General features: G+C 43.3%; 1 protein-coding gene and 1 long non-coding RNA gene across 5 annotated transcripts in view; one reads left to right on the forward strand and one right to left on the reverse strand.

The window, feature by feature from the left end:
• The window catches only part of Asxl1 (ASXL transcriptional regulator 1), a 64,967-nt gene extending 54,150 nt beyond the window's left edge, over window positions 1-10,817 (reverse strand). For 2 of the 4 annotated variants that reach the window (XM_085697201.2, XM_085697199.2), the window contains exons 1-3: window positions 10,119-10,406; window positions 4,511-4,593; window positions 237-345 (exon numbers count right to left, since the gene is read on the reverse strand). In XM_085697201.2, coding sequence (XP_085553327.1) covers window positions 237-345; window positions 4,511-4,593; window positions 10,119-10,175 — 249 coding nt within the window. In that variant the 5' untranslated portion in view covers window positions 10,176-10,406. Of the gene's footprint in view, window positions 1-236; window positions 346-4,510; window positions 4,594-9,670; window positions 9,818-10,118; window positions 10,407-10,757 lie in introns of those variants that run through there. The other 2 variants (XM_085697202.2, XM_085697200.2) reach the window with 2 other exon arrangements.
• Window positions 10,401-13,864, forward strand: LOC125407748 (uncharacterized). Its single transcript, XR_015004297.2, has 3 exons — window positions 10,401-10,607; window positions 10,751-10,886; window positions 13,331-13,864. It is a non-coding gene; the product is annotated as an uncharacterized LOC125407748 (long non-coding RNA).
• The last annotated feature ends 12,203 nt before the right edge of the window (window positions 13,865-26,067 follow it).

A 26,067-nucleotide genomic window follows, 5' to 3' on the forward strand; every position in this document is an offset into this window, starting at 1 on the left:
AATAAACAAATAAATAAAATAAAGTAGAAATGTTGTGAAATGGGAAGAAAGAACCAGGTGCTAAAGTCAGGCACAGTGGTGCATACCTTTAATCCTAGCGCTTGTGAGGCAGAGGCAGGAGTTTAAGGCCAGTCCGGTCTATAGAACAAGCTCCAGGACAGTCAAGGTTACCCAGACAAACCCTGCCTCAAACAACAAAAAAACATTGAGAATTTTGCACCAAAAGATCATTTTACCTTGAGTGTGAAAAGGCTAATTCGGCCAGGCAATTTATAAAATAGTCCTTCTCCTCCTCTTGAATTGGAATGTAGCATGGCATTGAGGCACGCGAGAGGGGATGTCCCACTGTAAAACATGAAAAGATGAAAATGGGTCACAAAAATCAGTTTCTACTTATCAAACACCAAGCTCTAATTCACTTTCAAACCAAAAAGCAAAGCAAGCAATGCAGGAGCAACAACGCTATTACAAAAGGAGAGGATAAGCAACTGAAGTCGACTGAAATTCCAATCAGAGCATCTAGTGTGTGGTAATTTAGAGTACATACCAAGCACAACTTTAGTGTTTCCTGACAATACAAACTGAATTCTCAAGAAATTTAGGGAGTTCGGCAGTTAAGAGTGCTTACTGCAAGACTGCAAGCCAGGCCTGGTAGCACACACCTTTAATTCTAGCACTCAGGCAAGAGCAAGTGGATCTCTGAGTTTGAGGCCAGCCTGATCTACAGTGTAAAAAAAACCTTTTCCTGTCTTGATGAGAAAGAAAAAAGAAAAGGAAAAAAAATGAGTAGGCTTGCTGCTTTTGAAGAGGACTACAGTTCAGTTCTTGGTACCCATGCTGGATGTCTCACAACAGTTAACACTTAGGTATAGGGGCTCCCATACTCTCTTCTGGCCTCCAAGGGGTACTCACATACACACAGCTTCCGAGTGTACCTATATATACATACCATACACACATGCATGCTCACAAATTAAAAATGAAAAATGTCCAAGTTATATGTTAACAAATTTTAAACGCATTATCTTAACCAGGTATGCTGGCTTGTTCTTGTGACCTCAGCACTCAGGAGGCTGAGAAAAAACGCCTAACACAAAGCTGAAGCCACATAGTCAGTCACAGGCCACTCTGAGTTGTATTATGAGAATCTACTCAAAAACAGAAACAAATACACCTCAATAAAATTTTACTATTATAAACAAGTATTTTCAGCTAGGTGTAGTAGTGCATGTATTTACTTCCAGCACATGAGAGGCAAAGGCAGGTGATCTCTGGGAGCTTGAGGTCAGTCTGGTCTACCTAGCAGAGCTCCAAGGCAGCTAGAGCTACATAATGGAACCCCATATCAACTGAAAAAGACAGTATTTTGGTTATTGGAACCAGAGAGATGGCTCAGCAGTTAACAATACTTGCTTTCTCTTGCAGAGGACTGGGCTCAGTTTCCAGCACCCTTAACAGGCAGCTCACAGCAATTGTCAATTAACTCCAGTTCTAGAAGAACTGACACTTTTTTCTGGCCTCCATCACTCACACACACACACACACACACACACACACACACACACACACACACACACACACCAACAAGATTTGATCAGCGAGATGGATCATCAGTTAAAGGCTCCTGACACCAAGTCTAAAGACCTCAGTTCTAATCCCAGGACCTATATGCTGGAAGACCTGAACTAACTCCTGTAAGTTGTCCTCTTACCTCTACATCCCCCTCTCCAATAGTATCTAAAGTAAAATATAATAAACATTTTTGAATAAAAACCACATTTCCCAGTATCTACACTGTAATATACTTATCATACTCAGACACTGCCACACAGCTGTATGAAAATAACAGACTCAATGGCACTATATCCCCATAATATGCTCCCACTTTATTTTTGCACTTGAATATTTTCTAATAAAAACACACAAAAAAAGTTATTTGATTTTTCTTTGTTGTAAAAGGGAATGGATGAGTCTTATCTACAGACTTCATTTGCAAAGAAAAAGGCCATCAAAAGGATTTAGTAAGTAATATTTGAACATCTAAGTAGATAGTATATTAAGTTCCATTGTTCCTGCCACAACAGTAAGTTACAAAATGACTTCATGAGACAGAGAATACTTACTGAATCTTATAACAAAAAAGTGTCAAAAATAGACAAGTGCCTATTATCATTAAATTTGTCACTAGAATGTTAATACTAGGATTCACCCGTGCATGATTTCTTCCCTCTCCTCGGTATGTTTAAAAATTAAAAAAAGAATCTTAAGCCCCCATTTTTCAAAACTAGCAGCCCTAATTTACATAGTGTTAAAAATAAATTGAGTGTAAAAAAGACATAAAAAACAATTATTCTGCTTTGTAACACACTGGATGCTAAAAATAACTGAACAAAAAAGTCACTAAAAGCGAGCTGGTGTAGAATCTAGAACATCAAATGGCTGTGCTAGCATCTCCTACAAGGGGCATAACACATTAGCAAGTCCTTCTGTGACTCCTACATACTACATCTATCTACAATGACAGAACTTCTCCATCATTCTGAATGCTACAATTCCTAGAACAAAAAGCAGAAACAAAGGACTAATTTACCTTCTATAGGCATAGTGATCCAACGGCAGGGCAGACATCAGCATGATGGGAAATGGTCCAAGAAAACAAAAATAAAGCGCAATTATCACACTGTAAAGTGCATAGGTACAAGTCAAACAGATGGGCTACAAGCAACTCCAAGCATCCTTCCCCATAAAACATTAAAGAATATGTGATCTGAGTAATGTGAACAACTTTCATCATTTAAAGTGACTACAATTTCATCAGTCACATAATATACTAACTGCTTAGGGCTGGGGAAAAAAAAATGCAGGTGTGGTATCCAGGGGCTTGTAATTCCACTGCTGGGGAAACAGATACAGGCTTGGTAACAAATCAGCACAGCCTAATTTGCAAGCAGTAGGTCTCAGTTAAAGATCCCTTTTCTCAAAAAACATCCAAGGTTGTCCTCCAGTACGTACACGTATACACATACACAAACCCACCAATCTGCACATACATAAACATGTATGCAATATCCCCCATTATCAAAATGCTGTTTGTTCCAAGTTCCCAAAAGGAACTGTTGTTATACAGACTCCTCCTTCCTTACTTAAATAAAAAAAAAATGGCTGGACAGCTGGAGAGATGGCTCAGTGGTTAATAGTACTGGCTGCTCTTCCAGAGGACCTGGGTTCAATCTCCAGCACCCACATGGCAGCTCACAACTGCATGTAACTCCAGTTCCAGCAGTTCCAATGCCCTCTTCCGGCCTCCATGGGCACTACATGAATACAATGTACAGACATACACTCTGGTAAAACAAACAAAACAAATAATTTTTTTTTTATTTAAGCAGTGGTGGCACACATTAATCCCAGCACTTGGAAGTAGAGGCAGAAAAATCTCTTGAGTTTGAGGGCAGCCTGGTCTACAGATGAATTCCAGGACTCTGAGACACAGAAAAACGCTGTCTGGGGTGGGGAGGGGGATTTTTAAAAGAAGGGGTTGGTATAAATGGTGAGAAGAGAGGAGAATCAAAGACAACCCCTGGGTTTCACGCCTCCAATTACTTCTGTGTTTCTTACTTGTTTCCTCTTCAGGAAAACTACATTATAACAAATTCAAGGTTAAAATCAGTACATTTTAAAATATAATTATTTTATGTTCATTGATGTTTTCCTGCATGTATGTCTGCGTGAGGGTGTCAGATCTTGGAGTTACATATAGTTGTGAGCTGCCATGTGGGAACTGGGATTTGAACCCAGGTCCTCTAGAAGAGCACTCAGTACTCTTTAACTACGGAGTCATCACTCCAGCCCCCTCATTAGTACATCTGTATCAGGAAAGACTACACCAGCTAGTTGTGGGTGGCATGTGTCTCTAATCCCAGCACTTGAGAGGTGGAAACATGAGGATCGAGTTCAAGGCAAGCCTCAGCAGGCCAGTAAGTTAGAAACTACCCTGGGCTATAAAAGACTGTTTCAAAAAACAAGAAAGAATGACTAAGTCTTTTTAGTACCCAGAGGGTTTTATGCCACTGAGACCATCCTTCTTGGCTCCAAAAGGAAAAGACATCTGTGGTATGGCAAAGAAAAGCATAGAGAAAAGAGCATATATGGGATTGCTCCTTTTCTATTACTAACACTTGTAAAATAATAATGTATGAGAAGCCAGGATGGTGAGAACTTCTTAAAAAAAAAAAAAAGAGTGTGCTAGAGAATTTATCTGATTCTACTGAAGAAAGATAAGAACCTAACTCTAGCTGAAGGTCAAGACCTAGGTGAAGTCTTGTGAAAGACACTGTATTTCTGATGAAAATAAATGGATGTTCATCCATCCCACTCCCACCATTCACTCGGGACACACAACACCACCATCAGATACAGAATCACAGACAGAACAACAGGTGGATTTACTACTGCATATCACAGACACGTCTTGTGAAGCCCTCACTTAAGCAACAAGAGCAATACAAACCTCATTTCCTTCAGTCCTTCTGCCTCTATGACCTGCAGAATCTGTTTGGGTGTCATTGGAGCATCCGAGTAGTTTTCTAACACCTGAAGAAACATAAACGTCCTGACTTCAGTGTGAAAAGGTTCATTACATTCATCAGTCTGCACCATGGTTGGTAGTGCTGCTCTGCAAAGCTCTCAGGGACAGATAAGATTACCACAATCAAAATGACTTTGGTGTTCGGGTGTGGCTCAATGGCTTGGCATTAAAACAATTACTTGAGAAATTACATTCTTATCAGTATATTGAAAATTAAATGCAATTAGATGAAACATTCAAATATAAAATTTAAGGATAGCTATTTTAACATCTATGTGTAATAAATAGTATGCAAAATCTTAGTAGCAGCTCTGGGAACTGCAGGAGCTAATGTTGTTAAAACACAAAATATAGACCAGGTGTGGCGGTGTACTCCTTTAGTCCCAGCATGTAATCTCCTGTGAGGCCTATCTCAAAAAAAAAAAAAACAACCAAGAACAACAACAAAAAAATATTGCTGCAAAATATATGTTAAAATGGAAATTCATTCAAATTTTCTTTCCCAAGGAACTTTCAGGGCAAGAGTAGTGGCACATGCCTTTAATCCCAGAAGCAAACTGATGTCTGTGGGTTCAAGGCCAGCCAAGCTACATAATGACACTGTGTCTTAGAAAAAAGTTCTGCCTAGTACTCATATGGGTATGTGTGTTTATATACAGTTTTTCTTGTTGTTGTTCTGGATACAGTCTCACTATGCAGTACAAACTGATGCAGAACTCACTTTGTAGACTAGGCCAGTCAAATTCATAAAGATCCACCTGCCTCTGCTTATCAAGTGTTGGGATTAAAGGTGTACACCTCAACACTGGGCTGAATGTCCAGTTTTGTTCTGAGACAACTGAGGCTAGTTCTGAACTTGCCATGCAGTCAAGGATGACCTGGAACTCTTGATCCCATTGTCTCTACCTCCCAAGGGCTGGGATTACAAGAATATGCCATGTCCATCTACAGTTCTTTTCTATTATACTATGAAATTGTGGAGTTGACTGCCACGGTACATTTTGGCACTTGACTACATGACACTATGGTCCTACGTATGGCAGTGACATGTAACAAAACCGTAAGGAACCTAATGTCCTATTTGTGTTAGTTCATCTGTAACTAAGTCAGCACTTCCTCAGCAACTGCAGTTCTCACTCTAAGAAGCTGAGCTGTTTCAGTTCTTCTAAGGAAGAAAAAGAAAGACGTCACCATCTTACTCTCTCTACACCTGTGCAGCTGCTTCAGGCACTCAAGCTAAGAAGTGTAATACCCAAGCTCTACCTGCCTTCATTAAAAAAAAAAAAAAAGGCCAGCAGAAAGTTCCAAAGGAATGCCAAAGAAGACCTTGTCACTAAAAGAAATGAAGGTTTGAAGAAGTGAGCACTAAAACAAAACTTCTACTCTTCCTCCTTAGCCTCTCTAATTTTTACACTGCTCCTGGATAATGTGTCAATTACTAACACCTCTTCTAATGCTGAGGAATCTGATCCTATCTACCTCTAGTCCTTTCTCCCAAGCTTCAGACTCCAGTAGCTCTGTCTAACTTCTTGAGCTAGCTATCCATTCTTCATTTGTTCTACTCTAATTCAACTCAGCACCTCTAGTTTATAATCCCTCAGCCCACCCTTTCTCCCTATATTCCCTACCTTGGTTGGCACTCAAATCACCTAATTCAGCAACACTTGTGGCACCCTTCACTCTCATCTACCTGGTTCACAACCACAGCCAATGACACAACAGCCTAGCCTCTCCCATATATACACGGTAAGGCCCTGTTTTCCTAAAATTCACCCCTACTTGTGGTTGTCCCTCATTTAAAACCACAGAGACACCTGCTTTGTGCCAGGCCCAATTCTAGGGATCTTGAGCCTACCTTCATCATGGTTCTATTTTAAATCATCTTCAATAACTCTGCCAGTCTCTCCACAGGCAGGAGAAAATAAGTTTCCAGAGCCCACCCTGCCTCCCACTAAAGCACAAGCTTTAGAATCAGATAGGCCAAGATTTAATTTCTAGTCTCTAACCTAAAGCAAGTACCTAGCCAATCTGAGCCACTCTCACACTTCAAGTATTTGGAGATCTCTCAGATTAAAGAGCACTTAAAGAGGGACCTGTAGATAGATGCTCAGAGGCTGGGCACACAAGGCCCTCACAAGACTATCAGACTACCTCACTAACACTTCCACTATTCTTTGCCCCACCCCAGTTACATACTTTGCAAATATGTTTGCATCCATTCTTTTGTTTTCTCTCCTCCCTCAGCCATTCTCTTTTCATCAGCTCCTGCACGTACGTGCTCCTCTGTGATAGGCCTCCTCCCTACCTTACACTGACCCTACAAGACTCATGTCAGAAAGTACCTTCCTTTGGAAGCAGTTCCCGATCTACGCCAGGCAGACTCCAATCTCTTATGGTATTCCCACTGTTTCACAGTACAAGTAATTATCTCCCAAGCCAGGAGACTTCAAAGGGAAGTGAGAAACTAATCATATTTATTCCTAAACAAGAGGCAAAAACCAAGATATCCATTTAAATCTGTGCATCTCCAGAAACACATACACCTAAAGTTCTATTCAAGGATCTGAATGCCCACCTCCAGAAAGCTACAAGCTCCTCCTCTTTACAGATTACCCATGTGTCAACAGGCAAGGCTGACTTAACAAACCTACAATAAACCTACATGCTACTAATGTCAAGTTACAAGATATCATCTCTTTGATACTAGCTGAGCTAGCAGATCTCCTCACAAACATTTTTTTAGAGAAGCATGACTCTGAAAAAATATCTACCAATTATTTAAATAGTAGCCAGGAAGATCTTGAGAATCTCAAAACAGAAGAAAATTCTAAAGAGAAGTTACACCTAAAGATACAAAGTATTCATTTTCATTACAATTGCATATGCCACCAGCTTTCAGAACACTCCTACAGTGTTCTAGTCCCAGGCTTTCTCTATAGACTGCACATTTTTTTGAAGGAAAGAAAAAAGTATCTCTTCTACCTAAAAGGAAAAAAAATGTTTGATGTAAGAATGGTCAGTCATAAATAAGTGTAAGATAGAAATCTATTTAAGAGTTGTACTCAATTTAAAGGGAAATCCCCTTGGCTGTTTCTCCCAAATTGCTCCGAACAAGCAGGCAAATTTACCCTTCTCTACTTCAGACAGCTAGAACCACACTAAAAAGGCATCTGAGAGAAGAATGTCCACTTCTTAAAACAACTGCAAAAAAAACCAAAAAACAAAAACCATCTACAGGGATGAATTCTCGGCTTTCCTCCACCAAAACAGCATTTAAAAGATTATCTTCTTGTCCTGAGTGAAGCCAGGAGAAACTAGAAACTTCTACCTGACAAATGCATGTGGTCACCACACACACTTTAAATTCAACTGTTGAAAAGTAGCTAATAATCCTATTACAAAATGAATGTGCTGCCATCACCACTCACTGCTTGTCAGGTAGCCCTCTGCAGCAGAAGCTAATAAACTCAGTGGGAAGAAGACTCAAGTCTCCCTCCCACCCCCACAAAGACACAGAAAATTCGAAAACACAAACCACATAAAAGATATACAAGATTGCAAACCACATTCCCACAAGTCCTCTTTCAAATGTACAACTACGCCAAAGAAATTCCTGTTCAGAGTACTATTTTTAACCCAAGAGTCAAAGAAGAGAAAGAGAAATAACTTAAAATAATTGAGCTTGAAGGTGAGCCAGTAATATAATAGAAATAGTAACCTTAACCTTGGAATTCAAACCACAGTAAATTTAAGAACCTAAAGAGGCTTAAAACAACAGCGGATTCCAAATTGTTAGACCCTTTCAACTAATAAGAGCCAAAAGAGCTTTGAGACAGAACATAACACGGAATTTGAAAGTACTTTCACCTACCTCTAACAAGCAGGGCTCTGGCAAGCAAATTTTCTTTGGATGCCCAGAGTCATACACCTGCACACAAAAACTCCGAATTTCAATGAACAGTCAAGACTCAACAACCTCCATGGTAAAAAAACCAAAACCAAAAAAAAAAAAACAAAACCAAAAACAAAAACAAAACCCCACATGCTTCATTTCAGCTTTTTCAGAGGTTCCTGCAGGCCTTAATTTGTCTCCAGGTGAAGCATCACTTTAGAAATCCCTGAAGTTCCAAGATCGTAAAAACTAGCCAACTATTTTACTTTTGATTGAATCACAGAAGGGGGGGGTACCACCAAGGGGTTTCAATTTTCATATGCCAGACAAAGAAATAAACCGAACTACAACCTTATACAAACAAACCCCGTTTCTGTTCCCAGGGTAACAAGAGAAGACAGATGACCAAAAACACCAGTGGAAATTATCTGGTAGTTCAAACAGCCTGGTTAAATCAATAACCGGCTTTCATGAGCCCAAGAAAGACAAGGGTGCACGCTAGGTTTTTATCAACCTCCAACACTTTAGAGGCAGAACTCACTTTTCATTAAAAGAAACCATAAGAAAGGTGAGCTTGACTCCATCATCAAAATTGAATTATAACAATTACATATAAAATACAGGGCGTCAACGGACAAGAAGGATGCACCATAACCTTGCACTGTGGCGCCTGAGGAAGTGACATCTCCGGGAAAAGTAGTCTATTAGGACTGTCATCAGCAGTATTTTATAAGAACATGCCTTAAGTCTTTTGGCTTTGTATTTTAATTTCAAAAGGAAGTGGTCTCGCACGTTCACAAACCCTCTGGGCAGGCAACTAGCTCAAGCTCAAGCAATCGATTTATTTATTTGTCTTGCTAAACCTTCTGAGCAGAAGCCTCTGTATTGAAGACACGCTCTTTGCAAACTATTCAATTCCTCCTGCAAAGGGCCGCCTACCTCTAGAGCGGTTACTGAGGTTCAGTGTGATTTGAATGTCCACGGGCTACCTGCATAATAATCCCTTAAGCAGCTGGCTAAAGTACTGTTTCTAAGCAGAATCTCGGGTTCACTGTGTTTAAAATGAGTCCTAGAACCAGTGTTTTAAATGAAGTCCCCAGGTATACTCCCACTGGGCACTCAAGTTTGAGAACCAAGAACCACTTCTCAGGGACCAGACTGGTCCTCAGCAATTGCTGCCCGACACACACCTGGTTTAAATTGCCAACACTCTAAATGCTTCTCATGTCCTTGAAACCAGGGGCGCGTTCCCACCCCCGCGGTGTTCAGTGACCCACTCCACTGCCCACGAAGTAGTCAGGGAAGCACTTCCGACCCTTCCCGGAAACCTCACTCCCGCAAATGAATAAACGGCGTTTCCCGGGACACCCTGTCGCTGCCGACGAGGGGGAGGGGAGGCCGAAGCCCAGGCGCTCGGAGGGGAGGAGCCGTTCGCCAGCTCGCCCCTCCGCAGGAATTCAGTGGGGTGTGCAGAAAAAGGCGCCACGGCCCGAGGGCCGGGGACGTCCGGAGCTCCACACCCGGGCGGCCCCGCCCCCTGCTGCGGTGGGCAGGGCCTCGCCCCTCCCCCGCCCCGGGAGCCGCGCGGGAGCCCACCCCCCAGACCCCCGCCACGGCCCCCCGGGCAGCTCGCCTCACCAGGCGCGCGGCCTCGGCCCACGTGCGCTCCTTCTTCCTCTTCTGTTTGTCCTTCATCCTCCTCCTCCTCCGCGGCGGCGGTGGCGGCGGCGGCAGCTCCACGCGGGACCTCCGGGTGGGGCGGGCTGGGGCGGTGGCGGCGCGGGGCTGGGGCGGAGGCGGCAGCGGCGGGGGGCGCGTGGCGGCGGCGCGTGCGAGGACTCGGGTGCGGCCGGAGAGGGCGGGCGCACCGGGACCGGCTGGCGCGAGACCCGGCGCGAGGGCGGCGGTGGGGGAGGGGCGGCGGCTCCACGCGCCCGCGCTGCGTCAGTCGCCCACGGTGGCAGCGGCGGCGGCAGCCCCGCGATGGCTAAGGAATGCGGCGGCTCCGCATAACCACGGGGTCAGAGGTCACGGCTCGGGCCTCCGCTTTCCCGCGCTGCTGGGAAACCGAGACCGGACGAGTGGCGGGCCGAGATGGCGAGACGCAGCTTTCCCTTCGACGCTCCGGTCCGTGAGTGTCTGCCGTGGGTGTGTGTATGTGTGTGTGTATGTGTGTCCGCGTGTGTGTGAGAGAGAAGAGTGAGGAGGGGGAGTGTGGGTTTTTTTTTTTTTGAACAAAAACAAACCGAAAGGATGGCTGGGATTTGTAGTCCTTACTAGCTCCCCGGCCTCCCCCGCTCCGGAAGAAAATGGCTGCCTGAAGTGCTTGGACCACATTTCCCGTCGTGCTCCGGGAATCTTGCTTTCCGCCCACTCTCTTCCGTACCCCGCTGCGCTCAGAGCTCGGTAAAGAAGGGGGCGGGAAGTCAGTCAGGAAGGGATGGGGCGGGGTCTCGCGAGGTTCGGGAACTAGCGGAGCCCTGAGGGTTTCTGGGAGGTGTTGCTGGGAAGGGGCGGTGGCTGGGTTCCCCCTATCCGTGTTTAACCCGTTCTATGCTTTTTGGGACTAGGGGCGGGTCCTGTGAGGGTGAGGATCCGGAATTGGTAGTCCATTACCCTGCTTCCACTTTGGGCATCCCCCTGAATACAGTTCTTATCTGCACGTCTGGTGGGTGACAAGAAGCAGTACTTTCCCTTTTGGTCCACCCTTAAATGACTCAACTGGCGCATAGTAATAAGCAGAAAGACACTCATATCAGTAAAACGGTTATTTCTTGATTGACCGACCTAGACGGTTGCTTATTTCCTCTTGTACTGTCGGACTGCAGTGTATTTGCCGAGGGTGCACCTGCAGTCTACCGCAGAATTGCTGTCAGATGAATTTGGTAATAAAGACTTAAGGGCCATTTAGATCAAAATGCACGTGTTATTTTAGAGGTAGTACCCTGGAGAGAGATCAGGTCCCAATGGTCAACCAAATCTAGATTTAGAATCCTAGCGGTCACTCCCTGACTCCTCTTAACCCCTGTGAGCCTCGATTTGATCTGTGTTAGCATACTATTGCACAAGATTGAAAAGGTACAAATTAGCATGAAGTATCTAGAAGATCGGAGAGAGGATGTGGAGGATCCTGATATTATTAGGCTCCTGTAATTTGGCTTCTGACATAGAATAAATGATAGCTGTTACTACACACTCACAAACAGTGAGCAATGGAGCTTCTCTCAGAACCTTGATTGCAAGTGTTAAATGGGATGAGGTTTGGAGCACCCAGAACATAAAGTATTTTTCTCTTGCATTTGTTGAATCAATATCCAGAAACATTTCTACAATCAGCCTTGAACTGGATTAGTGGCCCGTTTTTAAAACTAGGAAACCGGATTTCAAAGTTTTTGGAAGGTTTCTGTGGGTGAGGAAAAACTCTATTCTCTCAGGTGTTAGCACACAGGCTGCCAGGGCTGAGGCAGCAATTACAGAGCAGTCTGACCCCTACCACCTAAGGGGCTCAGCAGTATTTAGTTCTGGTCACACTAGGCTCAAATCCAGAAAGCAAACAATCTACAGTGAATAGACTATAGGTGAGATTTACATATTTTTACATCCCCCACTTGATTTCATCCCAACAGGGAGTTGAGGAATAACTTCTAAAATTGTTTCATTTCTTTTTATGACATTTTAGGTTTGGTTTTGTTTTGAGACAGGATCTCACTATGTAGTCTTGGCTGTCCTGGAATTCACTATGTAGATCAGGTTGGCCACTTGCTATTGCCTCTGGAGTGCTGAGATTAAAGGTGTATATTAGGATTTTGTTGGGGGGGGGAATGTTAGTGCTAAAGATTGAACCCAGGGCCTCACACAACCACTGAGCGCCCTTTATTATTATTTTGAAACAAGATCTCACAGTATAAACAGGCTGACCTTGTCTTTGCCTCCAATTAATGCATGTGGGATTAAAATACATGCCCAGCTATGCCTGGCTTTTTGTTGTTTTGTTTACAGTTTTTATGTTTTCAATCTGCAACTGAGTTGCCTCTGAGAGAATGTTGTAACTTATTTCAAACATTTTGAATCACTCATATCTCCAACACATACAAACACTTCGAGAGATTAAATGAGGAAGAATCACTCTAAAATGCCTGCTTTTTGTTTTTCTGTGTAGAAATTGAGCTCATGCATGGTAGCTACTATACCACTAAACTACCTTCCAAGCCCTTTTTACCTTTTATTTTTTCAAGTTCTTATTAAGTCACAAAGGCTGGCTTGACTCTGCTCTACCTCCCCAGAATAGTTGGGATTACAGGCCTGTGCCAACAGATCTGACTAAAATATTTATGTTTAGAGTATGGCCGCTGTGGCCAACAGTTCCTACCCAGGAGTATCCAAACTTTCTTTCATCCTCGTACACCACCAAACTCAGAATTTATTCCATTCAGTGGGAAAAGAGCTTTGCAGGTAAGTTTAGGCCGTAAGGAAGATCATTACATGAGTCCTTGAAAGCATGGGTGTTTTGGAGCTAGGAAGCAACTCAGCTCACTGTTGCTGACGTTGAAGTGGCAGAAAGCAAAGGAGTGTAAGCAGCCTCTGGACTAAGAAGCCTGCTGACAGCAGCAAGGAATTGGGGACTATAGTCCTTCAATCCAGCAGAGCTGAACTCTGGCAGTGTAGATGAGCTCAGAAACAAGGGTCCTCAGAAAGGAAAACAGGCTCCTTGACTTCAGCCTCAGACTGAAGCAGGAAACCCCTGGAACCCACTCCATATTTCGACTTGAGCGTTTATAAATGTGTCTTTCAAACTACAGTCTGTGTTAATTTCTTACAGCCAACAAAGGCTAATGTAGATAATGTGGCAGCCCCTTTAGGTTATCTCAGCAAGCACTGCCTCGTTGTCACAAATGGATCAGGCTGTGAGAAAATCCACATGTGAGTATTTCAAGATCTCTACCCTTGTAGAATCAAACTAATGACAGTGTCATCATGGAGCACAAAGAGAAAGTATGTCTAGAGGGCTGCTGGAAATGGGTGAGGCAGCTCATGTCTAATTTCATCACTGGGGAGGTGGAAGCAGAGGATTTTGAGTTCAAAGCTAGCCTAGGCTATAATGAGTTTGAAGCCAATCTAGGATATACAGTGAGACTCAACAAAAAAAAAAAAAAAGAGGGACGTGTTTGAAAGCAAGCTTTGGTTATTAATCCTTAAGCTTTTTTGATTTGTTTTTTCAGCTAACAAGAATCGACGTGTTTTCTTGCCAGAAGCAGCAAACACATACATGTTCTTTCTTAGTGTATTTTTATGTTGTTTTTATCACAGTGCTTTTCTTACAGGCTACCTTTGAAAGTTAACACAGGTGCCGTGGACTGAGTAAAATAAACAGAACTGCTATTCAACCCTGCCCAGTTTGGGGATGAGTCATTGTTTTCATTTATGGACAAAGCACACAAAAGCACATAGCATCCCTGATCCTGATCCTCAATGTGATATGTTAATACTAGTTCTGGGGCTGGAGAGATGGCTCAGTGGTTAAGAGCACTAAGTGTCCTTACAGAGGACCTGGGTTCAATTTGCAGCACCCAGATGTTAGCTCACAATTAACTATCTCACACATGCAATGTACCTATTTTATATGTATATATTTATATTATATATATATATATATATATACACACAGAGAGAGCACCAATACATAATTTTTTTAAAAAATTGAAAAAACACATTAGTTCTGGACTCCAGTGAGGCCTGAGTTTGAAACTGCAGCCTTTTCCCAGATATGCGCCCATGAACAAGTTAGGAAGCCTCATCAACCCAGCATTGTCATTGGACAGCAGGATACACAATAAAATGAAAGGGTGATGTGGGATTCCCCTCTGTATGCTGTGAATATCATTAGTTAATAAAAGAACTGCTTTGGGCCTGTAGCAGAGCTATAGGGGAACAGAGCTAGGCAGGGAAAACTAAACTGGATGCTGGGAGAAAGGAACCGGAGTCAGGGAGAAGCCATGTAGACCTGCCTGACATAGATGCCAGAATTTTACCTGGTAAGCCACTGCCACGTGGGGATACACAGATTAATAGAAATGGGTTAAATTAAGATGTAAAAGCCAATAAGAAGCTAAAGCTAATGGGCCAAGCAGTGATTTAAATAATAGTTTCTGTGTGATTATTTTGGGGCTAAGTGGCTGGGAACTAACTAGTGAGCGGCCTTCCTACTACAAAACGGTGATCTGGACAGAGTGGAGTGGCACATGCCTACTTAAGGAACTGAAACGGGAGAATCACTTGAACCTAAAAGTTTGAGACCAGCATGGATAACACAAGGAGACCCCAGTTGCTGAGCTTCAGCAGTGCAGATGATCAGCTAATGCAGAGCTTGCCCACCCTTCACACATTGGTAACTATTCATGCTGGTTCTGCTTGGATTTGCTTCCTGTACCCTCAAAGGCCAGCCATACCCCCTTGCATGTAGTAGGCAGCCAGACTGTTGGTGTATGAGCCAATCTTAGGAATACTTTTGTTGTAGAAAGTTTGAGGAAACATTTTAAAGAATGATACACTATTGAATGTTCTCATAACAGCTTTTGGAACCTGCTTATACGGGCAGAAAAAACTAAGAGAAGATTTTATCCAAACAGGTCTCAACAAGTGGTAAATAAAGACTTCATGGCATCCCCATTCTCATTGAGTTGCCAAATCTTCCCACATGTTGGATGACTTAACTCATAACTCAAGTGCCATTCACCATCATTTAAATTCTACTGTTCAGTCTCCCATGACTCTAAGAGGTAATTAAATTACCAAAATGTTTACAGTAGTAATCTCTAGGCTTTGTAAGACCAAGAAGTTTACCAGTACGTTTCCCCTACAAAATACTAATTTAAAAAGATTTTTCACTGGACACAGTGACACATGCCTTTCATCTAGCACTCAGGAGGCAGAGGCAGGCAGATCTCTTAGTTGAAGGCCAACCTGGTCTCTACACAATGAGTTCCAAGATAGTCAGGATTACCCAGAGAAACTGTATCTCAGAAAAAAAACAAGTTTTTTTTTTTCATTTCGACACAAAATAGAGCAGTTAGATGAAGTTGGCAGTTATGATGATAGCTTTTCCATTACACCTTTCATATCTAGAATGTGTTTTCCTTTATGATGAAAAAGTAAAATTTTGATTAATACCAGTCAATAGTGGAAGAACACCTATAGGTTCTCTCTTTCCACTTTAGTTAGTATTGTTGGATCCTTAGAACAGCCAAAGGGAGACTGACACCAGGTTTTCTCAAAACTGGGAAATGACAGCTTCCTGGCTGATCAAGGTTTCCTGGTAGAAATTTCTTCATTAAAGACTCATCCCTATTTTTAATCTCTCTTAATTCTTGGGGGGAAAAAAGCATTCAGAGGTGCCATGGATCCTCTTGACCTAAACTTAGGCCCTTCTCTCTACAACTAAGAAAAAAATTACAATCACTTTTAAAGTGATTTTGTTTGGGGCTGCTAAAGTTATTGCTTCCTTTTTTGTTGTTTTTGAGACAGGGTTTATCTGTGTAGCCCTGGCTGTCCTGGAACTTATTATGTAGACCAGGCCAGCCTAGAACTCCAAGATTTGCCTGCCTCTGTCTCCTGAGTGTTGGAATCACAGGCATATACCCCCATGCCTGGCTATTATTTTGCTTTTTGAAGACAGAATCCTACTCAGTAGCCCAGGCTGGCCTCAGCAGTCACCTGTTTTAGCCCCCAATTTCTGGGATTCCAGGTATGATCACTGTGGCTCTTAGGGCTAGATGAAAGTCATCACAGCTCTGCCTTGTCCTGTGGTACTGCACACTCAGAAAAGCCAGTCACGACGTTACCCAGGACAGTTTTCAAATGACTTCAGCCTTGGCCAACAATACTAACTACAAACCTGTGAGGCCTAGAGCAGAATCACCCAAATAAGCTGGATCCCAAACCCATGGAATCAGAGATAGTGAATTAACGTCATGTGGGAGATAGTAGATTGTTTTCAATGTCATTTAAGTATTGAAGTAATTTGTCACATACCAGCTGATTCTTAGTTATGAAAGTGCCTCCCTTCTAGGTAGTTGCTGTGGCTGCCCTCTTGGCAAAAGTACTTCCACGAAATTCTATAACGGAGTCCAGGCAGATAGCAGCAGTAGCCACAGCAGCAGTGTGTACTTTATCTTGGAATTTGGAAGAGGAAAAGCAATGTGCAAGCCTAGGAATATCTCTCAGAGACAGAGCATTTACTCGCATTTGCCTATACAAGGCCCCGGCTTTGATCCTTAATGCTGCAACAATAAAAATCCCACTTACCTCTGTTCCTAGATTAACTCCTGAGCCAGGATTCAGACTAACCCAATGCCTACCTTCCTGCTCTGCTTCCAAGGAGCTGTAAAGTCTAATGCACTGCTCTCAGATGAGTAATCTATGCCCCTTCCTTTCCTCTCTGTCACTTCAATATTTCTTGTTATTGAAACAGAATCCCACTATGTAGCCCTATGTAGTAAAGGCAAGGTAGCCCCGAATTTAATGCAATCTGCCTGCTTCCAGAGTGCACTGCCCTGCCCTGCCATTTTTATCATAGAGTCTACATTTCTCTTGCCCCATTTCAATTTTAATTCCTATGAACTCACAAAGATAAGATAATAAAGTCGCTATTTCCAGGGTCTCCTGATCTAATGGGATCATAATAGATGAAATTCAAGTCTACACATACTGGCACGTATAATCCCAGGACTTTGGTTGCTGAGGTAGGACCAGTATCGTGAATTTGAGGGCATCCTCAGCTACAAAGTAAAACTATCACAAAATGCCAGGTGTGGTAGCACAAGTCTATCAGTCCAGCATTTGGGACAGGAAGGTGGTGGGGGGAGTGAATTTAGGGTCATTCTTTGGTACATAGTGGCCATGCTGCAACAAACCCTGTCTCAGAACAAAAATATATTTCTTTAGAGAGCAACAAAAAGGTAGCCACAAACACTGGGGACCTTCATGAAGAGCTGATACTTTATCTGGGCTGTAGTGATATTTTGTGCTCTAACAAAGCTTGCCTGAAAATCAGAGTGCAGAGCTAAACCACTAGAGGCCAGGCAGTGGTGGCTCACACCTTTAATCCCAGGACTTGGGAGACAGAAGCAAATGGATCTCTGTGAGTTCAAGCCCACCCTGGGCTACACAAAATTGATACAATCTAAAAGAGAAACATCTCACACAAAAGAGAGCCCAGCATTTGGGATTACATGCCTTTAATCTCAGCACTAGGGAGGTAGAGACAGGAATGATATGGCTGGGAGAAGAGAGGCATATAAGGCAGAGGAGACAAGACGTGAGCTCACTGCAGTCTGAGCATTGGTAGAGGTAAGAACTCTAGTGGCTGCCACTCTACTTTTCTGATTCTTCAGCTTTCATCCCCTGATAGCTGACTCTTGAGTTTTTATTACTAAGAACAATTAGATTTCGTGTTTTACTGGGTCTTGGAAATTACAGGAACAAGGACATGAGTATGATGGAGTGGCTTCAGTGTATGGGTGAACATGCAAATGTTGGAGCAGGATCAGCAATCTAGTGGAAGAAGTGTGGCTGGAGTGTTTATGTGGTGCTGGGAATCGAACTAAAGGCAAATGCTCTCTACCTCTGAACTACACCTGCAGCTCAAGCAAAGCAGAGGAAACCACCTCCCATGACAACCAGGGATTCCCAGGAGCTCAGATACCAGCTCTTTGCCAGGGCCTGACAACAGGTGCTCCACAGCCAGCCCTGGGTGTTCAAACTGCTCTGCAGTGGGGAAGGAAAAGCAAGATTAAGTTACAGAGTTATGCACTATGGCTCCTGGAATATTTTTCCAGCTGAATTTTCCCTGTGTTGTATGTTCTCTGAAGTCCCCGTTCAAAATATAATTAGGAAAACCTAATTTACTCTTAACATTGACTATGACTTCATTGCCTGCTACAAATGAGGCTGTCAGCCTGATGAAGCCAAAAGTTTCTGGTTTAGTCATTTCCTTGTCCTGGTAAGGAGCTCTCCTAGCCCCGAAAACAGCAGAAGTACAGCGTGGATCACTTACTTCTACTGGCACCGATAGCTTCCTACTGGGATGTAAGCTGTGTGTTGAACCCTGGGGACTTACAACCCACTTAGACACCATCCTTGCAGTGCATAGACAAACGGCAAGTGATGGCAAGCTGATGTGGGACTAGTCCATAGAAACCTGTGCGGCTGCTGGAGCTGAGGAATGTCTCATGGCTAACATGAGCTGGGGAGGAATTATCTCCTAACTTAGCAGTTACAGCTACTTTGAGGGCAAAATAAGTAGTACATTCCTATACTCCCAGCTACTTGGGAAGCAAAAGCAAGAGGGTCCCAAGTTCAAGGCCAGCCTGGGCATTTTAGACCCCAACCCAAATAAAAAGTAACTACTTTTTTTTTTTTTAATGTACTAACAATTCCTTTAGAAAATAATGGCGGACACAAGCTCTCTCAAAGTGTGGTTCAGTTGGTAGGTGTCCAGTGCAAAGTAAGCCCCCAGTCTGATCGCTGGAATATGGCAGCACAAGCGTGTACTTCCTGCTCTCAGGAGATCAGAGGAGGAAGACCAGAAGTTTATGGCCCAAAAGTAAATTAAGAGATGTTCAAGGTCACCTGGGGCTACAAAGAAAGTGTGAGAATCTCCTGGGCTACATGAGATCCGATTCAAAGGAAGGAAAGAAACAAAAAATATAAAAATTCTACCAAAGAGTACAGTCTTGAGTCAGTGGAGACTGGGACTTGCCATCAGTGGGAAATCTTCTAGTACTGATATCCCAAAGTTTTCCTGCCAATTAAATGCAGCTCTGTGAAGACCCCAATGTGGTTTTACTGTCAACGTGACCTAAAATTCAACTGAGAAAATAGATACATCATTTTCATACCAAAAGAGCTAACATTTACTGACCACTTACCATAAGCATTCCACAAACGAAAAAACAAGAAAACCAACAACAAAAACACTAAGAGGTTTAATGACCATCATTACTAACAAGCAGATTAGGGAGCACGAATTCAGAGAAAAGAAACTAGCCTTGGGTCCAAGGGTCAGGTGTCACACTCCATGAACTCACCATTCTGCTCTACTGCCTTGAGATTAATGACTTGTTTTTTTCAACCAGATATTAAAATATATTAGGCAGCTACAACAATGTGGCAATTTCAACCAAGGACAGCCAGAACTATGTTACTAAATAGCCTAGCTGAGAGGTGTGTAAGGAACCGCAATGCACGATGGAAGTGACCAACTGAGAAGGAGCAGAAGGGCTCAGTGATTATCAGCGCCTGCTGCTTCTGCAGAGCTCATGACCACCTTCAACTCCAGCTCCAGGGCATCCAAAGCCCTCTTCTAGCCACCATGGGCGCCTCCGCACAATGTGCTACACACATATATGCAGAGAAATAACCTTTAAACTGGAGAAATGGTGGGTGTCAGCCAGAGCAACCAAGCTGGGATCCCATCTCCCTTATTAAATCTAAATACATCCCAGCATACAATTTATATTTTTATTTACATGTGGTAATGAAAGTATTTCAAGGAAAATACCTTTACTACTCTGGAATTGGAATCTTTCTAAATATGAAAGTTCAAAAGATCTCTATCAAGTAAGCCAGTTAGTTTGACCACCTAAATTTAAGTCCTATGCAGCCACAACATGAAGGTAAAACATGATGACAAAGTGGGGGACTATCTCCCACCCATATTATAAAATTAAGTTTTATCATCTTAAATTCTTAATAATGAGGCACGAGGTTGGAGAGATGGCTTGGTGATTAAGACCACTCACTACTCTTCTGAAGGCCCTGAGTTCAATTCCCAGCACCCACATGGCAGCTCACAACTGTCTGATGCCTTCTGATGTGTAGATATACATGCAAACAAAGCACCAATATACATAAAATACATGAATAAATAAAGCTTTTTAAAACATAGCAAGGCATAGTGTCACACATCTAGAATCCTAGTACGTGGGATACATGGAGGCAGAATACCATATACATAATAAACATCGTTTGAAAAAGAAAATAAAACAAATAATAATAATAATAAGTCTACATTAACTATTTGTGTCCACACCATTTTATTGAGTGAAGGCAGTAATGTACCATGAATGAACCTATGTATATTGTTTTATTTTAGATGATCCAGGTAGAGCCCCAAGCCTCGAATAACCTTAAACTACACTCGCCACTGGACTAAGCCCACAGTCCCTTGCATATATTATGAAGGCAAAACTAAAAGATTGTATACAGATGCTCAAAAGATCATTAGCTCTGGTTAATGGACTCTCCAGTGATTTGAGTTTTTAAATGTTTTTCATTTTTTTAAATCTTTGATAGGCTTTCACTGTGTAGCCTCTGCTAGCTCAAACTCATGATTCTCAGCTTCTTGTGTGCTAGGATTACTGGTGTACCCCACTATACCCCACCTTTGTGTTTTTTACTATCAGAATATATAACTAGATACAGGAATGCACAAGATCACATTAGGACCCTTCCTTGATACAATAGAGGTAAGGAGACAACCCAAGACTCAAGACACCTAAGCAACTTGCTCTGGGCATATCAGGGTCTAAACACGGGTCTGGGTGACACAGGAACTTTCCATAATGCTGCACCACTACTATGAGTACCAAGTGCTGTTTAGTAACATATGCCTCCTCTTGCATGTCTGAAGGATGACTTCTTAATCCCTTCAGCAACTCTGCAAAGCCTGTTCTACCCAAAGAGATGCTGTGGCTTCAAACCTCCCTGTTTGTGGTACCTTTCTGACTCACCTAGTGGCGCATTCCCTTCGCTGAGAGTATTTGCTTGTCAGTGTGGCCTGACTCTATCATGTAGCACTTAGCTTGGCCACAGTACTTAAATACAGACAATGCATTTAAGCATACATACCATGTAGTATGTAAATGAGAATGGCATGAAGTCTTATCTGCCAACTTTTCACACAGCTCTGCCACCTTCAAACTGCATATGGCAGCCATGCACCTCAGTCAAGCTCTCCTAAGCCTGACTGTGAGGTGCCCTGGGGCCTTCCATCCAGTTCCTGACCACCTGGCACAGTGCTCCAACTGACTTTGCTAGCCATGTGACATTTCTCTGTGCACAAGCTTCATCCTGTATGCCTAGAGCACAGAACACTACCTGCTGTTTATAGTGCTCAAGTGAATACATGGACCCGCCACCAAACCCTGGTTGCTCTCACCACTACTAGGGTAAACTTACAAAGGTAGCAATCACTGTGTCATTAGAGCCATCTTTGGTGAGGTGTGCCTATAATCCCAGCACTTGGAGGCTGAGGCAGACGGATCACATTCAGGACTGGCATGAAATACATAGTGAGTTCAAGACTTGGTTCGTACCGTGAGTTCTAGAACAGGCCGGACTACTTAATAAGACCTTGTCTCAGAAAACCTAAAGAAACAAAAAGGATGTCCTTTATGACAATCTGAAATCATATCAGTGCCACTACTCACCGAACAGTTTTGGGAAGGACAGGGCCAAGGCAGTCTCTTTATTAACCAATGAAAATAACACATAGACAGAAGGCCCACCTACATCAACATGGTCCACAGTTGTAGCCCATGAGTTATGAATGGCAGCTGGAACATTTCAAAGCCAGGCCCTGCTCCCTAGGGGACCAAGACTCTGGTGTCAAGCTGAAACAGTCCTTGGAATGATGCCCTGCATAGTGAACTGTGCCAGAGAAAACTCCTGGTGGGGAATTTGCCAACCAAGCCCAGAACCCGTGAATGGCAGACAGGCTTACTGTAGGCACTTAACAAAATTGCTTTCTGTTATTTCAAAGGAGAATGACAGCATTCAAGGCCTAACTAGAGCACGCTGGAATACGAACAGGGCTGTGCCTCCCTCGTGTGATGTATGTACACTGACAGGATAGCTATAGACATGCTGTGGAGTTGCGGTTCTTCTGAGTGGTTCTCCACCTGGTCCTCCATCACCCCATGCCCCAGTCACTGGGAGTGTTCCAGGTTGCTCTTCTCTCTTTGCCCAGTGGACACCACCTACCCAGGATTTGTCACCTCCTCTACAAAGCCTTTGTTTACTGCTCCTGGAGCACATCATCACTCTTCCCGACAGATGACACTTGCTGCAGGTGTCAGTACCTACCGAGCCATCTAAATGCCAGACCCAGGGAGAACCATCAAGTCATTCCTTCAGGGAATTTGGCCAATAAATACACAAATGCAAAGTTGGAAAAGGGCTAAGAGGGGAATAAGATACAAGAGACCCTCCAGTCAGGCAGAGGTAGCAGGAAACCAAGACGACTGTGGAGGTGACTTAAGATGGTTCCTGAGAGCCGGGCATGGTTGCACATACCTGTAATCCTAGCACTTAGAGGTCAAGGCAAGAGGATGTCAAGTTAAGGCCAGCCTGGGCTACATATGGATAGTCAAAAAGTTAGAAGGAACACCTCCTTCCCTCGGGGAAAAACAAAACAAAACCAAAAAAAAACAACCCACCCTGCTACCTAAGAGTTGAGTAGGAATTATTAATGCAGAGTAGAAAAATGTTTTAGGCAGAGAACACATGTATGAAACTGCTAACGGGCTGGAGAGATGGCTCAGAGGGTAAGAGCACTGGCTGCTCTTCCAGAGGTCCAGAGTTCAATTCCCAGCAACCACATGGTGGTTCACAACTGTCTGTAATGTAATGAGACCTTGCCAGCTGTACATTGTATGCTTAGTAAATAAATCTTTAAAAAAAATGAAAAAATAAAAATGCCAACAGGAAGAGAGCCAAATGGAGGCTCTACCACATAGCCTCAAAGGTCTGGGAAGGCAATGTGAAGCAAGGGGCAGACCTCAAAGGTACCAGGCACTCAAAATCAAAGCTGTTGGTTTTGGACACATACCCCCACCTGCTCAGAAGGGTCGAAGTACATCTTACTTGCTCCCCCTGTGTCCTGGGCAACAGGGCCCCTAACGCACAGTGTGTATACACCAGGTGCTAATGGGCTGCACAGTCCCCAGAGCTGCAGCAAGAGACCTACCTCTGCACATGCCTTCCGCCCCCCACAGCGAGTCCCCAGTTGGCTTGCCTAACTGAAGCAACCAGGGACTGGTTAACCACAAACGCAGTGATAAAAACGGAGGCTGCAATGACAGCAGCTGCAAAAGCTACAGTTACGTCCTTGACAAATGTCACCAACAACTCCACTGGCAGATGTGACCACCACATGCTTCTTGGACACTAAATTCTCAGAGTAAACTTCAATCAGATGGTAACTCTAGTCTGAGAGGGCCTGCCAACATCAGAGGCCCCAAGATTAAATGATCAGTGTGAAGTTAAAAGCAGTCTCCAAGACTTAGTAGTTTCTCAAATATTTTTTTAAAATAATGTCTAAGATGAAAATACAACTAAATTGGCATGAATATCCAACTCACTTGGGTACCCTGTCCTGGGTCTATCTTCATGAGACAGTCCTTGGCCCAATTCAGAGTTCTGATATACTTTAAGAACACACAGTTCATATCACCCGATTCCTAGTTAATGGATTCTGACTATTCTCCATGAATACTAAGTCAAGGCAGGCTCTGGGTTTCCTTTATGGGACAGGTTCAGAAGTAAAAGCATACCACATATAGTTAGAGTATATTTTTTGAAGAATAAACAAATCATTGTCTTAGTGCTGTGTGAATTTTTTAAATTTATTTCATGTTAGTAGGCATTTTGCCTACATGTATGTCTGTGTGCCTAGTGCCTGTGGAAGCCAGAAGAGGGCATTGGATCCGCCAGAACTAGAGTTACAGTTCTGAGCCATCATTTGAGTGGTGGGCATCAAACAAAGGACCTCTGGAAGAGCAGCAGTGTTCTTAATTGCTGAGCCGCCTCTCCGGCCCACGTGTGAACTTCATGTTGGTATTTTGAGAGTTGTATACTGCTTAACCTTTCTGTGGAAGTTGTGCATACTTCCCTCTGGTGAGGATGAAGGACTGCAGGGGATGAGAAGTGGCAGCTCGTGGAAGAGTGCTGGCTCAGCACGTGCCAGGCCTGCACATGAGCCTCGGCACCACCAGCAGTGTGTCAGAACTCTCTTTCACAAGGCTGTCACAAGTGCTTTGCCCGCCTGGTCACCGGTTCTTTCCTTCTTCCCTCATCCTGCTCACCTGTGCACCCTAGACCCCACTGTCGCTCTGGTTCTTCAGAAGCCCACCCTCTATTACTAATTATACTTTATATTGCCATGTACTTCATGGAGTTGATGAAAATTCTGGGGTTTTGTGGCTGTTGTTATTTTGGTTTTTGTTGGTTTGTCTTTGAGACAAGGTTTCTCTGAGTAACAGCTCTGGCTGTCCCGGAACTCGCTCTGTAGACCAGGCTAGCCTTGAACTCACAGAGATCTACTTGCTTCTCCCTCCTGAGTGCTGGGATTAAAGCCTCTATTATATTCATTTGGTTAACACTTCCTCTTTAAAGTACAAGCACTGCCCCTTTTCCATCTGCTAGGAACCATCTTAGTGTTCCACTTGGTATACAGTATGTACTTGACACTTGTTAGATCTTGTTATATATACTTGATGGCTTGGTATACAGTAAGTACTAGATACTTGTTAAATGATTAGTTGCTTTTCTTTAGAGTCTGCTAAAGGTGGTTTCTAAGCCTTTGGCTAATATCAAATGTAAAGCTGGTTTTCTCAGTACTGGCTCCTGGTTTCCTGGGATCTAGACTGCTCATCACATCTTGCTGAACAAACAGCCTTATTGTGGCAATGGCCACACTGTTGAATGTTGCTCTGGAGCACACACTGTGCTGGTTGCTTTCACTATATTGCTAATCTTCAGAAGGGCTCTGCAAGGCTATTTTCACCCCATTCATAGACAGGGGCTCCAAAATCCAGAGAAGTAAATTAAATTCTTCATATTCACTGACCTAGAGAACAAACTCAATGCTAGAATTCAAACGCAGCTCAAGAGTCCTAAGTGTGGGGTTTTGGTGGTTTAAATGAGAACCATCCCTCATAGGCTCATGGATTTCAAACCCAGTCCCCAGTTGGCAGCTGTTTAGGGAGGTTGTGGAACTTCTAGAACTTTGGGAACGTTGAGGAGTCTGGCTGGAAGAAGTGTGTCACTGGGGCTCTAAGACTTTACAGCTGTGTCCACTTCCACTTCTTCCTCTCTGCTTCTGTGTGTGGCTGAGCTTCCTGCCATGATAGACTCTCACCCTTTGAAATTGTAAGCCAAAGTAAAATCTTTCTTCTGTCAGTTGTGCTGGCCATTGAATTTTATCACAACAGAAGGGGAACTAACCCAAGGTTCCTTCTATTGGTCCCATTTCTCTGGAGGAGGTGTGCGACCTGCTGAGGTTCACCCAGCATGTCTCGGGATATGAGAATCTGCAAGACACGAGGCCTGATTTTGATATTTTGGTTTCTTAATGATAAACAACATGACATTTTGTTTTTAAAAGAGACATGGGTATATCTTAAAATAAACTGTATAATGTATAATACCTTCAAAACAACTTTAAAAAACAATATATAAAGTTGAAAATTTTCATGCCTCTTGCCCCAGGCCCAAGTACCTCGGGTTAGGAACTGCCACAAAAACATGA

Source organism: Myodes glareolus, chromosome 10 (assembly GCF_982192425.1).
Source record: "Myodes glareolus chromosome 10, mMyoGla1.1, whole genome shotgun sequence".
Classification (NCBI taxonomy): Eukaryota; Metazoa; Chordata; class Mammalia; order Rodentia; family Cricetidae; genus Myodes; species Myodes glareolus.